At 46.3% G+C, this 12,701-nt stretch overlaps 1 protein-coding gene across 3 annotated transcripts in view; it reads left to right on the top strand.

Annotated features, from left to right (window-relative positions):
• The window catches only part of POM121C (POM121 transmembrane nucleoporin C), a 49,720-nt gene that overhangs the window by 34,469 nt on the left and 2,550 nt on the right, over window positions 1-12,701 (top strand). For all 3 annotated transcript variants that reach the window (XM_077908183.1, XM_077908182.1, XM_077908181.1), the window contains exons 6-12: window positions 6,556-6,647; window positions 7,295-7,368; window positions 7,831-7,955; window positions 8,081-8,183; window positions 8,446-8,622; window positions 9,502-11,148; window positions 12,486-12,608. In XM_077908183.1, the coding sequence (XP_077764309.1) occupies window positions 6,556-6,647; window positions 7,295-7,368; window positions 7,831-7,955; window positions 8,081-8,183; window positions 8,446-8,622; window positions 9,502-11,148; window positions 12,486-12,608 (2,341 nt within the window). The remainder of the gene's footprint in view (window positions 1-6,555; window positions 6,648-7,294; window positions 7,369-7,830; window positions 7,956-8,080; window positions 8,184-8,445; window positions 8,623-9,501; window positions 11,149-12,485; window positions 12,609-12,701) is intronic.

The following is a 12,701-nucleotide window of genomic DNA, read 5'->3' on the forward strand; positions in this document are numbered from 1 at the left end:
TCGCATTCTATGTCAAATCTATATTGAAAAAAATTTTAAATTAGAGTGTAATGTAGAAAAGTAAATATCATAAGTATACAGTTCCATGTTATCACCACCTAGGTCAAATAATAAATCATTTTCAACACCCAGAAGCCCCTCTCATATCTCCTCCTTCCTTCTTGAGTATTAGCACTATATAGTCTTATCTATTTTTAAACTTTATATAAATGGAGACCAGCATATGCTTTCTTTGTGTTTGGCTTCTTTCACCCACTGTTTTTCCTTATGAGATGCATCTAGCATCCAAGTTGTTGCATGTAGCAGCAAGTCTTATTCTGTGTTCATTTTCTTTATGTGAATATACCATAATTAATTTTTCCTCCTGTTGGACATTTGGATTTCCATATGCATAATGTTGCTATGAATATTCTTGTGTTAAGTCTTTTGGTAAATATATATAAAGTATGTGTAATATTCAGTTGTAGTAGATGTTAAATCATTTTTTAAAGTTGTTTCAGTTGATACTCTTACCAGTACAGTATGAGGTTTTGTTCCTGTGGTTATACATCCTCACTAACACTTGGTGTCTCCAGTCTCTTTAATGACCCATTCCAACAGGTGTGAAGTATTTCGTTGTGGTTGTAATTTATGGTTATAATTGTAATCGTTGATTGCTAATGAAATAGAGGTGTGAACTGTTCGTTGGCCATTCGTACTTTCTTTCTGATTTATAGAAATTCTTTATATATTCTATATACAAGCTCTCTATAAATTGTGTGAAATCATTGTTCTACTCTGTCTCATCGCTTCATTTTCTTCACTTTACACTTATGGTTAATGTATTGTGTGCATTGTATAGGAATTATTTGTCTACTTAAAGTCATGATATTATACTACCTTCTAGAAGCTTTATTCTTTTTCTTTCACATTTGGATCTGTAATCCACCTAAAGTTGATTTTTGTATATGGTGTGAGGTAGCGATCAAAATTAGTGTTTTTCCATATAAATATCCACTTGACTTAGCAACATTTTTTTTCTTAGCAACATTTATTGAAAGAATGGACCATCCCTTTCCTATTGCTCTGTAGCACTGCCTTTGTTATAATTTAAATGTCCATAATACATGGATTATTTCTAGATCTGTTCTGTTCCATTGGTCTATTTTTGTGCCCTATACCCATCTTTTTTTTTTTTTTTTTTTTTAAGATTTTATTTATTTATTCATGAGAGAGAGAGAGAGAGGCAGAGACACACACAGGCAGAGGGAGAAGCAGGCTCCATGCAGGAAGCCTGTGGGACTTGACCCCTGGACTCCGGAATCATGCCCTGAGCCAAAGGCAGACGCTCAACCACTGAGCCACCCAGGTGTCCCCCCATCTTTTTTTCTACCTTGTACCACATAGTCTTTTAGTTTTGATGTGTAGTAGAATAAGTCATCCAACTTTCTCCTTCTCTCCTTCCTCTTCAGAATTGTCTTGGATCTTGACCTTTTGCATTTCCTTGTCAGTTTAGAATCAGCTCGTCGGTTTCTATCAAAAGAAAGGACACTTGTTGAGATATTAAGATTGCCTTTAATCTACCAATTATTTTAGAGAGATGATATTTTTTACATGTTGAATCTCCCAATCCATGAACATGGGATATCTTTCATTTCTCTTTTTTTTTTTTTTTTTTTTTTTAAGATTTTATTCATTCAAGAGAGAGACAGAGAGAGGCAGAGACATAGGCTGACAGAGAAGCAGGCTCCTCACAGGAGATATTTAGAAAAGTAAATAAAAGTAATAAAAGTAAAGTCCCCGATATGGGACTCAATCTTAGACCTCAGGACCATGCCCTGAGCCAAAGGCAGACACTCAACCGCTGAACCACCCAGGGATCCCTCTTTTATTTCTTTATATCATCTTTAGCTGCTCCGTGTAGTGGTCCTACATATTAAACTTATTTCTAGATATATATTTTTTTGATGCTACTATAAATAGTATGTTAAAATCTGTTGCTGATGTACACAAATACAACTGATTATTATATTCAGAAAATTTGCTAAATCCCATAATATTCTTTTGTATATTTTTTAGGATTTTTGTGTGTACATCATGTTGTCTACAATGACAGCTACTTTTTTTCTTTTTCTTTTTCCTATCCTTATATTATTGGGGACTTACTATATTTGGTTAAGACCCGAAGTACAATGTTAAATAGAAGTGATAGCAAACATCCTGGTTTTTCCTGATCTTAAAGGGAGTGCTTTCCTCATTTCTTGTTATATATGCTGTTTGGTATAGGGTTGGTTTTTGGTTTTTTGAGGGTTTCTGTAAGATTTATTTCAGAGAGAGAGTGTGCTCAAGGTCAGGATGGGGGAGGGAGAGAGTCTCAAGCAGATGTTGCACGAGTGCAAAGCTCAATGTGGGGCTCAGTCCCACAACCCTGAGATCACAACCTGAGCCAAAACCAGGAGTTGGCCACTGAACTGACTGAGCCACCCCAGCACCCCTGATACAGGTTTTTTGTAGATAGGAAGTTCCTTTTTCAAATTTTTTGAGATTTGCTTTGTGGCCCAGCACATGTTCAGTTTGGTAAATGTTTCCGCTTCACTTGAGAAATTTTATGCAGTGCTCACTTATGATTTATATTCCTTGGAATTTGTCATGTGGTTTGATGTCTTTTGATGGTTTTGAAACACCTCAACCATTTTCTTTTCAGATGTTGTTCTGCCCTATTTTCTTTATTTTCTTGGTGTCCAGGACACGTTAGACCTTTTCTGTTGGTCCCATGTCTGTCTGTGTTTCCCATCCTTTTGTCTCCTCATCTCCAGTACTTCCCTGGTTCAGTTTACAGATTTTCTTTAAATTTTTTTTTTTTTTTTTTTTTTTTAATTTATGATAGTCACACAGAGAGAGAGAGAGAGGCAGAGACATAGGCAGAGGGAGTAGCAGGCTCCATGCACCGGGAGCCCGACGTGGGATTCGATCCCGGGTCTCCAGGATCGCGCCCTGGGCCAAAGGCAGGTGCTAAACCGCTGCGCCACCCAGGGATCCCCAGTTTACAGATTTTCTTTAGCTTTGTGCTATTTTAGCTGATCCATCACATTCTTAAAGCATTATTGTTATCTTTCTTAGGCTTATCTGCCAGAATTTTCCATGTTGTCATTTAAATTATTATAATAATATTCCAAAGTCTTGTTCAGTAACTCCGGTATTTGAATCTTCTGTGGTCTATTTCTGATGTCTGCTTTTTTCCTCTGGGGGATTGGGTAAATACTACTTTCTTATATACTTGATTTTTGTTGTTGCTTTTTTATGTCAGACATTGGAAAAAAAAAATGTAAATGGTGCCTTGAAGCTCTGAATGATGGTATCTTTCTCCAGAGAGATTTTGCTTTTTTATTTTACCTCTGGCAGTAGCTAGGATAGGGGCAGATTACTTCTGTCTGGGTGGACTTGACATGATTCTGAGTTGGTTGTCGGTTCTTATGAGGGCTAGTTTATTTCTGATTTCCCCTGTATCCCCACTTGTAGTCTTGGGAATCCAAAAGAAAAGCTTTAGGTCTTGTTAGGGCCCCTATACTTTGGAAAGCCCTGAATTCATTTTTGTCTTTCCAACCATGTGAGACTGCCAAAAGCTTTTCTCAGCCTCTCAACTGCAGCTTTTAATTTTGGAATTGGCAGTCACCATGAGAGAAAAAGGAGACCTAAAGGTGAGAGCTCACCCCTTGGCTCCTCTTCTCATCTCTGTGATGTCTCACCACCCTAGTTAGCTCTTCCTTACTGCCATGCCTTCACACGGATGGAGGTCACACCTTCTTCAGCATTTGCTGTCATCCCTAGCAGGAATGTGGCTCTTGAACAATACAGCCACTGCCTGAAAGAGGGTCAGAGTTTATTATAAGTGCCCTCACTCATTGTGGAGCATGTGACCCCCTGCAGGAAAAATACACCCACTGATGCTAATTGCTGTTTGGTGTTCTAAGTAGTGACCAGTGCCCTGTTAACGTGTGGTCTTTGCATGTAGAAGTTCTCAGAAGTAGGTCTTAGAAAGAGGAGTTTAATATGAAAGTTCTTTATGTTGAAACTTCTCTTAAGGGATCCCTGGGTGGCGCAGCGGTTTGGCGCCTGCCTTTGGCCCAGGGCGCGATCCCGGAGACCCGGGATCGAATCCCACATCGGGCTCCCGGTGCATGGAGCCTGCTTCTCCCTCTGCCTGTGTCTCTGCCTCTCTCTCTCTCACTGTGTGCCTATCATAAATAAATTAAAAAAAAAATAAAAAAAAATAAAAAAAAAAAACTTATCTTAAAAAAAAAAATGTACTGAGGTAGTGATTATCTTCAGTAATCAGTATAGGCTACAGGCCTAATATTTGATGCAAATGACAGTAGAGATCTTTGACTTAACTGTATTTTTCCAGGGGGACGCTAGGAAATACCCAGATCTACAGCCATCCAAACTAGAAATTCTAGCTTTGAATTATTTCAAATAATATTTATAGTAAAATTATTACACATGTTGGATGGGGACCAGTTATTGAAAAAACGAGCTGTCCTCTAACCTCTTTGTGTACAGTATTGATCTCTCCATGTGTCTTAGAAGACTTATTTTCCAAAGTAGGAACATTTACCATTGCCTTCGGCGCTTCAAACCCTAGCTTGCCTCTCTGGCCTTGTCCCCAGTTGTTCCTTCCTATGTTCTCTGTATCAGCCAGCCCAGGATATTTATTATCTTCTTGGAGCACTTGATACTTCCCTGCAGCCTTCCTTTCCTTGTTCTGTTCCTGCTGTGGGATGATGTGTCCATTCTGTCATGATCCTGTACAGCTTGTCTGTCTTCAGGAGCTTTTTGTGAAGTCATGAAAGGCTCTCAGACATCACCTCCATCCTGTACCAATTCTTCTCACCAGCTCTGCATCCTGTCTCTTCTGGGGCTCCCGTGCAGAGACCTCTGTTACCTTTTGACTGTTACAGTCAATTAGTGTACTCTCTTGTCTCTTTTCCACATTGTAAATTTCTTGGTGATGGAGTGCTCTTGCTCATCTTTGCATTCTTTGTCAAGTAGAAACCTATAGTACCTCTCTAAAGTGGAAACTGAGCAAATAAAAATTGAATTATAGTGTGGAACTAAATCGACTGCTAGTTACATAGATTGACTATTTATTTTTATGACTTGTTATATCTCTTGCTACCTTTTCACTTGATATGGTCATTATACTTATGTGGAGTTCCAGGACTCCCATGCTTTTCTTGAAAATGTGTGCCTTTAATTTTATGGTTTTTGTTTTGTTTTGGGATGTTTTTATTTCCTGCCTGCATAGGTTTTATTTCTATTTTATGGAAATGTATGGTTGAAAATTCAGATGATACAAAGCGTGTACAGTAGTTTTCTTGCTGCATAGCAATACTTTTTTTTTTTAATTTTTATTTTTATTTATGATAGTCACACAGAGAGAGGCAGAGACACAGGCAGAGGGAGAAGCAGGCTCCATGCACCGGGCGTGGGATTCGATCCCGGGTCTCCAGGATCGCGCCCTGGGCCAAAGGCAGGCGCTAAACTGCTGCGCCACCCAGGGTTCCCATAGCAATACTTTTATTAAAGAGAGGTTTTTTTTTTTTGTTTTGTTTTGTTTTTAAGATTTACTTATTTTAGAGGACACGTGCAAGTGGGGTGAGGGGCAGAGGGAAAGCAAGAATCTCATGAAGACTCCCCACTGATGAGCACAGGGCTTGATCTCACAACCTTGAGATCCATGACCTGAGCCAAAACCAAGAGTTTGGATGCTCAACTGACTGAGGCACCAAGGTGCCTCTAATATGATGTAACTGTTGCTGAATTAAGAAATCACCAGAAGCTTCTCAGTAGGAAAAGGTCTACGGTGATAGCTTAGTATTTTTGTAATTAGGCTAAAGACTTAATGCAACTGTGGACAGAGTGCTTGCTCTGTGTTACTTTGTTGGGAGGCTGCTTTGCGGGAGAGGAGTTTAAGAACAGAGCATCTTTGCTGTCAGGGGGATGTTGCAAAAGTTATAAATGTCATTTATGCACATTTTTTAAAAAGTAGTAAAGCTAAATTAATGAAAGGAAGACTAAATTAGTTTACTGGCTTATTTTGGTTATAGTAGGATTCGGGGGGAGTGGTTGGAACAGTTTCTTAATTTTGTCAGTTCTGTAGACAACATAGAGTAAACGTGCATCATAGCTCTAAACCACTACTGAACATAACATTCCCCTTAAAGTACATTGACTCCTTGAACATTTATTAGTTATCTTTCCCTTACTTGTTCAGATTATTTTCCCCCATAGTTAATACTGGCAGTTGATCCCAGGAATCCGGGATCATGCCCTGAGCCGAAGGCAGATGCTCAGCCACTGAGCCACCCAGGCACCCCTAAGATTTTATTTTTAAATAACCTGCACCCAACACAACCCCAAGATTAAGAGTCACATGTTCTATTGCCTGAGCCAACCAGGCACCCCATAAAGAGATGTTTAAGTCACTGAAAAGGAGACTTGATATGCAGTGCTGAACAGAACACAAAGTTGTATTGTCCTGTAGGCTTGGTCATGTCGCTGCTGTTTGCCTTTCAGTTTTGGAAGAGAAGTGGGCCCAGCTCATCACCATTCTCTAGCCCAGCCTCATCTCGCTCCCAGACACCAGAGAGGCCAGCAAAGAAAATCAGGTAATGAGTCCTGACTCATGCTGTAGATGAATGAGAGGGCGGGAAAGAAGAACGTATACTCGGCTCTTAGGCTTCCTGCAGCTATGATTTGGAGAATCTGAAAAATTGCCATTGAGGACAACGAAATCCTGCCTGCACTGCTCTCCTCTCTTAATGGTCTCCTGTGCTGACCCTAGAAGCTCTGCCTCCCTTTCTCATCCTGCAGCTCAAGTGACCAGGGTGTGCGTGGAGGCCACGGAGGGTAGGGGGACAGAGGAAGTTACGTCAGGGGCAGAAGAGTTCACAGAGTCTAGTTCACTAGACTCCCAACTGACCCTCTAGGCATCGAAAGTTGACTAGAACACTGCTTTTAGGGGTCAGAAGTGTGACTGCAGCTCTCAGAGACTTGGTGGATTGTAAGTAAGGTTTTGAAGGTTATTGTTTTTGTTCCTGCTGAGACAAAGGTTTCCCATGGCATCTGTGAACAGACTCCCTTCGTTTTGTAGGAATTTTCTTTTGATTTCTTAAATATTTTATTCTGGCATACTGTAATCTTAAATCTTGATTGTTCTAGACTTTGGCCACTTGGTAGTTAGGAGGGCATAGGAAGTCACCTGTACTCTGTCAAGAGGTGTTTTTAAGCGCACTTGTGCCTCTTCTGCCTGCAGAGAAGATGAGCTTTCTCATCACTCCAGTTCTTCGACTCCATTGGCAGCAGACAAGGAGGCCCAGGGAGAAAAAGGTAGGTTGATAAGTGTGCAAGAATGTTTTGTGCTGGGAGTGTTTCTGGAGGGTGTGTAGACCATTGCCTCTTGGAAAACCTGCATGGAGCATCGCTGTGTGGAGGGCCAACCAGGCCCAGAAGGAAAAGGGCTTATTCAGAGATTCGTAGTCTGGCACGGGTGGATCTACAGTGCAGCCCAATGTGCCTATGGCCTGGTGATCCGCTAAGGCAGAGGAACCTGTGAGCAGTCCAGGAAACGACTATCCAGTAAGCACTTAATGTTTGCATTTGGGGCAGTTACCTCTTCATACTCTCCTATCAGAAATCTTGCAAAAACTATCCAAAATCCCAGCCATGGAAGATACAACCTTTCAGAGGTACTCCGTGAAGATTCAGTGTGGAAAGATCAGGTGGATAGACACACCTAGCCATTCCTGGAAGAGAAGAGGAAGTAGACAAGTCCGTCTTTTGTTTCTTTAGCTGCAGATACAACCACGTCGAAGGCACAGAACTCGTGGAGCTCCCCGCCCACACCTGGCAGCTCTGGGCAGCGCAAGCGGAAGATTCAGTTGCTGCCCTCCCGGCGAGGGGCCCGGCTGACCCTGGTAGGGCTCTGTCCATCCATACCTGCCCACCCACCCAGGGCAGCACTCCTAAGTTCTAGAAAAGCTAAGTACAGGTTTCTTACAGCTTCTCTGACTGACAAGCCTCTCATCTTTCCCTCTGGCAGCCCCCACCTCCCCAGCTTGGCTATTCTATCACTGCTGAAGACCTGGATCTGGAAAAAAGAGCCTCACTGCGGTGGTTTAACAAGGCCTTGGCAGATGGGACCGGTAAGGAAGACCAGTCAGCTCCATGCTCCGGAGGGGAGTTGTTTCCTTGGGTTTTATTTGGACCCTTCTCATCTGAGAAATCCATTTGGTTCCTTGGTAGAATCAGGGAAACCGTGAGCATTGGAATTGAGGGGAGACATTTCCAGAGCTGATACTGTGTTTGGGATCCCATGGTTATGAGATCTTGTCACATGCCTTTTAGACCTGAGTGCTCTGTGATGTGCCCCTGGAGAGAACTGCCAAACACGATCTTTCTCCTTAGATACTTCCTCGAATTCTGTCACTGAGAAGCCCCCTACCACTCAGCCTTCTCTGACGTTCACCCCGCCTGCTGCTGGGACCACCACCTCCCCAGCTACCCTCCCAGCCCCAAACACCAACCCGCTGCTCGAGAGCTTGAAGAAGATGCAGAGTTCTGCTAGCCTGCCATCTTCTTCGGGTGAGTGGGAGAGCCCCCTGCAGAGTGTAGAAGGATGTGCCCCTAGGTTTCAGTTGAAGTAAAAGCAGTGTGCCTGCTGGTCTCTAGAAATCTGTGAGACCATGATTGGCTCACCAGACGCAACCTGGTGTGCTGTGCACTCAAGAGCTTCAGAATTCTGTAATCGGGAAGCTATCAGGAAGGGGGCTGCTGTGCTTAAAGCTGGAGTCGGTAGTCTAGTTTTAGTCACATGGCTCGTGATTTGAAACGCACTTCGTGAGCTACTCTGAGCCTTGCTGTCATCCTCTGTAACGTGAATAATGTTTAGTGAGGTGTCTCTGAAATGTAAGTGGGATCATGTATGTGGTTACGAGGTTTTGTCTCATGCCTCTCAGATCACAGGCACAAGAGGACATTTGGTCCTTTTCTCTCTAGGTTTCCAAGGGTCCTTGATGGCACTGTATGTGCCACACCCCTCTGTCTGCCCTTTATCACTTAGTAACTGTCAGTCATCAGACTCTCCCAGGGCCTGGGGACAGAGAGACCTCTATTTCTGGTTATATGTTTTGCACTCAACACACAGTAGGTAAATACAGTAAATCTTTCTTGGGTGAGTAAGGTGCATCTCAGTGATTAACTGGACTTGAGTTTGGATGATTGGGTTTTCCTTCATCTCCACGTAATTTATCCCCCAGTTTGGCCAAATCATATCCCTTTGTATCTTAACGATCTTGAAGGGTAGAGCTAATGCCAGCTTGATTTTAGGGAGTAGACATGTTAAGGGTCTGTGCTATAGGTGCAGCCATGTTTGTTGACTGACACAGAAGCCCTTACACTGTGCCAGGCACATGGGGGTGCAGAATCATTGCCATCAGTATCCACTTTCTTTGTTCTTCCCAGAATCTGCCGGAGTGGCAACCACTGTGGCCCCTTCACCTCCGAAGACACCCAGCCTGCTGCCCTCTCTCAGCTCTTCACAGTCAGGGGCCCTTCCAGGCGCCTCCTCGGACTCCAAGTCCACAGCCACTTTCTCGGGGCTGACCCCTGCTGCGTCCCTGACGCCAGCCACCGATACCACCAAGTCACCTCTGGCTCCTCAGGCTGAGACATCTGCCAAACCTGCAGCCCCGCCCACCCCATCCCCCACCCCCAAGCAGAGTCTTCTGCTGGGAATGCTGAGCACCCCGCCTGCTGACCCCCCTGCGTCGACGCCCCCCACCGTGTCATCCGCGTCCCCCATGTTCAAGCCCATCTTCATGGCCCCACCAAAAAGTGAGAATGAGGGCCCCTTGCCATCTAGCCCCTCGAAGGTCACCACCACGACCCCTTCCAGCTCTGCCCTCCTTGCACCCACGAGCAGCCCTCAGCCCGCTTTCAAGCCTATCTTCGGCAACATGGGGCCCCCGACATCCACGCCCTTGTCTGCTGCCTTCTTCAGCCAGACCGCTGCCCCAGCCACTGCTGCGAGTACCCCTCTCTTCCCCAGCCAGGCCAGTGCCACCTCAACCATGGCTCCTGTGAGCGCAGCCAGCACTTCTATAGACTCAGCTTCAAAGCCCACGTTCAGCTTTGGCGTGAGCACTGTGACCAGCACCACCACCTCTGCTGCCCAGCCTTTCCTCTTTGGGCCCCCCCCCACCTCCGGGGCCAGCTTTAGCCCAGCCATAGGCTCCATATTCCAGTTCGGCAAGCCGCCTGTGGCACCCGTGTCGACAACAGTCACCACATTTGGCCAATCCGTCCCTGGGGCTGTGCAGACAGCCACCAGCAGCAGCAGCAGCAGCAGCAGCAGCAGCGCCAGCACCTGCTTCAGTGGGTTCAGTGGCAGCCTCACCACCCCCGCCCCTGCTACCAGCAGCCAGCCAGCGCTGACCTTCACCACCACCACCACCCCAGCCTTCCACATTCCCTTTGGCTCAAGCACCAAGCCCACTCTCCCTTCATATCCAGGAGCCAATCCCCAGCCCACTTTTGGGGCTACCGACGGGCAGCAGCAGGGTGCCACTAAGCCAGGCCTAGCCCCGAGCTTCGGCAGCTCTTTCACTTTTGGGAACACGGCAGCTGCGGCCCCAGCCGCAACCCCAGCGCCTGGCCCAGCCCAGCCCACCTTTGGCAGCCCTGCACAGGCTAGTTTTGGTGGTTTGAAGCCCACTGCCCCTGCCTTCGGCACCCCTGCTAACACCCAGCCAGCCTTTGGCAGCACCACATCTGTATTCTCTTTCGGGGCGGCCTCCACCTCTGGCTTTGGAGCTACAACCCAGACCACCAGCAGCGGGACCGGTAGCTCTATGTTTGGCAGCACAACACTGTCACCCTTCACGTTTGGGGGATCAGCTGGCCCAGCTAGCAGCGGGGGCTTTGGGATCAACGTGGCCACCCCTGGCACCTCTGGAGCGTTCAGCTTCGGCACAGGACAAAGTGGGGCTGCTGCCAGCACGACCCCTTTTGGAGGAGGCTTGAGTCAGAGCACGTTGGGCGCACCTAGTCAGAGCACACCTTTTGCCTTCAATGTGGCCAGCACACCGGAGAGCAAACCCGTGTTTGGAGGTAAGATCAGGAGTAGACCTGGTCTGCTGGACCAGATGCAGTTTTAAGTGCAGTCCCCTCTCATTTCAGAGCTTCACAGTATGGCAGTGACGGGACTGATGTTTGGTAGTTAAATACACGTTCAGTTGTTAAATACAAGGTCAGTGAGGAGGAAGCGTCTGGGTAAAAAGCGGTATGTCATGAGTGGATGTGGAGGAGCTCTTCAGATAGTCAAGGAGGGCAGGCCTTTCTGAGGATATTTAATATTTAATCCAAGTCTACATCTGGGGCACAGGGGCGCTGGTGCAAAGGCCCAGGGTCAGGAGCAAACTCTTAATTGACCATGAACAGAGAAAAGCGAGGTGTGGCTCAAAAGTGAAATCCACAGTGCTGTAGAGGCAGGCAGAACAGAGTTGATGGTCAGTAAAGGCGAGGATTAAATTTGGGTTTTAAATATGAAGGGCGATCCCTGTAGAATTTCAGAAGAATGAAGTGATCTTACCTGCCATGTGGAAGGTGACAAGGAGTTCTGATCCTGATAGCTTGTGTTTTAAAATCAAATGAGAGAAGATTGTGGGGAGTGGGTTGGGGAAATGTGTTTACAGACAAGGGCCTCTCGAAGTAGTCATTTGGAGAATGGGAAAAGGAACGTAAAGAACCTGGTAGTATTGCCAGAAAGTTCTGAGCGCTGGAGAACTGGGGCTATGAATTTGAGATGAGGCTAGCCTGCACTCCTAGGTTTTCCTTCAGCAACATTCACATATGAGCACACGGAGGGCAGGTGTGACCCCCACTGTTGCAGCTCCAACAGGTGCTGTGGGGTCCCCCTGGAGGCTAGGACAGTCCCTGGCAGTGGTGAGGGGTGACTGGAGGGGTGGGAGTGGAGGCAGACAGGAAGGCGGCAGGTCAGAGCTGGGAGCCAGGAGGCCTGAGGGCTGTTGGCAGGCAGCGGCAGGACTGGACAGTGGGGCTCTGGTGGTGAGGTCAGGGGAGAGGACCCGCAGGGGTGGGGGATGTTTGCTGAAGGGTCAGGTTTCTGGAGGGAGGGAACAGATAAACAGGGAGAGGCAGCAGAACTCAATTCATTGTCAGAGGGAAGTAACCTGGTCAAGCTGGAAAATGGTCTGAGTGTCCCCCTCTCCTGTGCTTTGGTGGCCTTGGGAATCCAGCGACTCTGCTCCCTAGGTGGCCAGAAGACCCCAGTGTGGGGTTTTGGCTCAGCTGTGGAAGGAAGGAAGCCAGCACAGTGGTCCTGGGCCGAGGTGCACTGTGGAGATGCCCCTCCCCCCCAGCTTCAGTCCCTCGGCTTAGACATCCTGGGGCCTAGTCACTAGCTCTCTGTGGTCTCTTCATTCTAGGTACCTCCACACCCAGCTTTGGTCAGAACACCCCTGCCCCTGGGGTGGGCGTGTCAGGCAGTGGTCTCTCCTTTGGGGCATCCTCAACACCCACCCAAGGCTTTGTTGGAGTTGGACCTTTCGGTAAGCAACAAGTCATGTCCTCACCAGCATGCCCTGCCTCTTTCTCCAGAGAGGGAGGGGGGCTTGCAGGCTCCTGGCTCTGGGGCCCCCTGG

Source organism: Canis aureus, chromosome 8 (genome assembly GCF_053574225.1).
Source record: "Canis aureus isolate CA01 chromosome 8, VMU_Caureus_v.1.0, whole genome shotgun sequence".
NCBI lineage: Eukaryota > Metazoa > Chordata > Mammalia > Carnivora > Canidae > Canis > Canis aureus.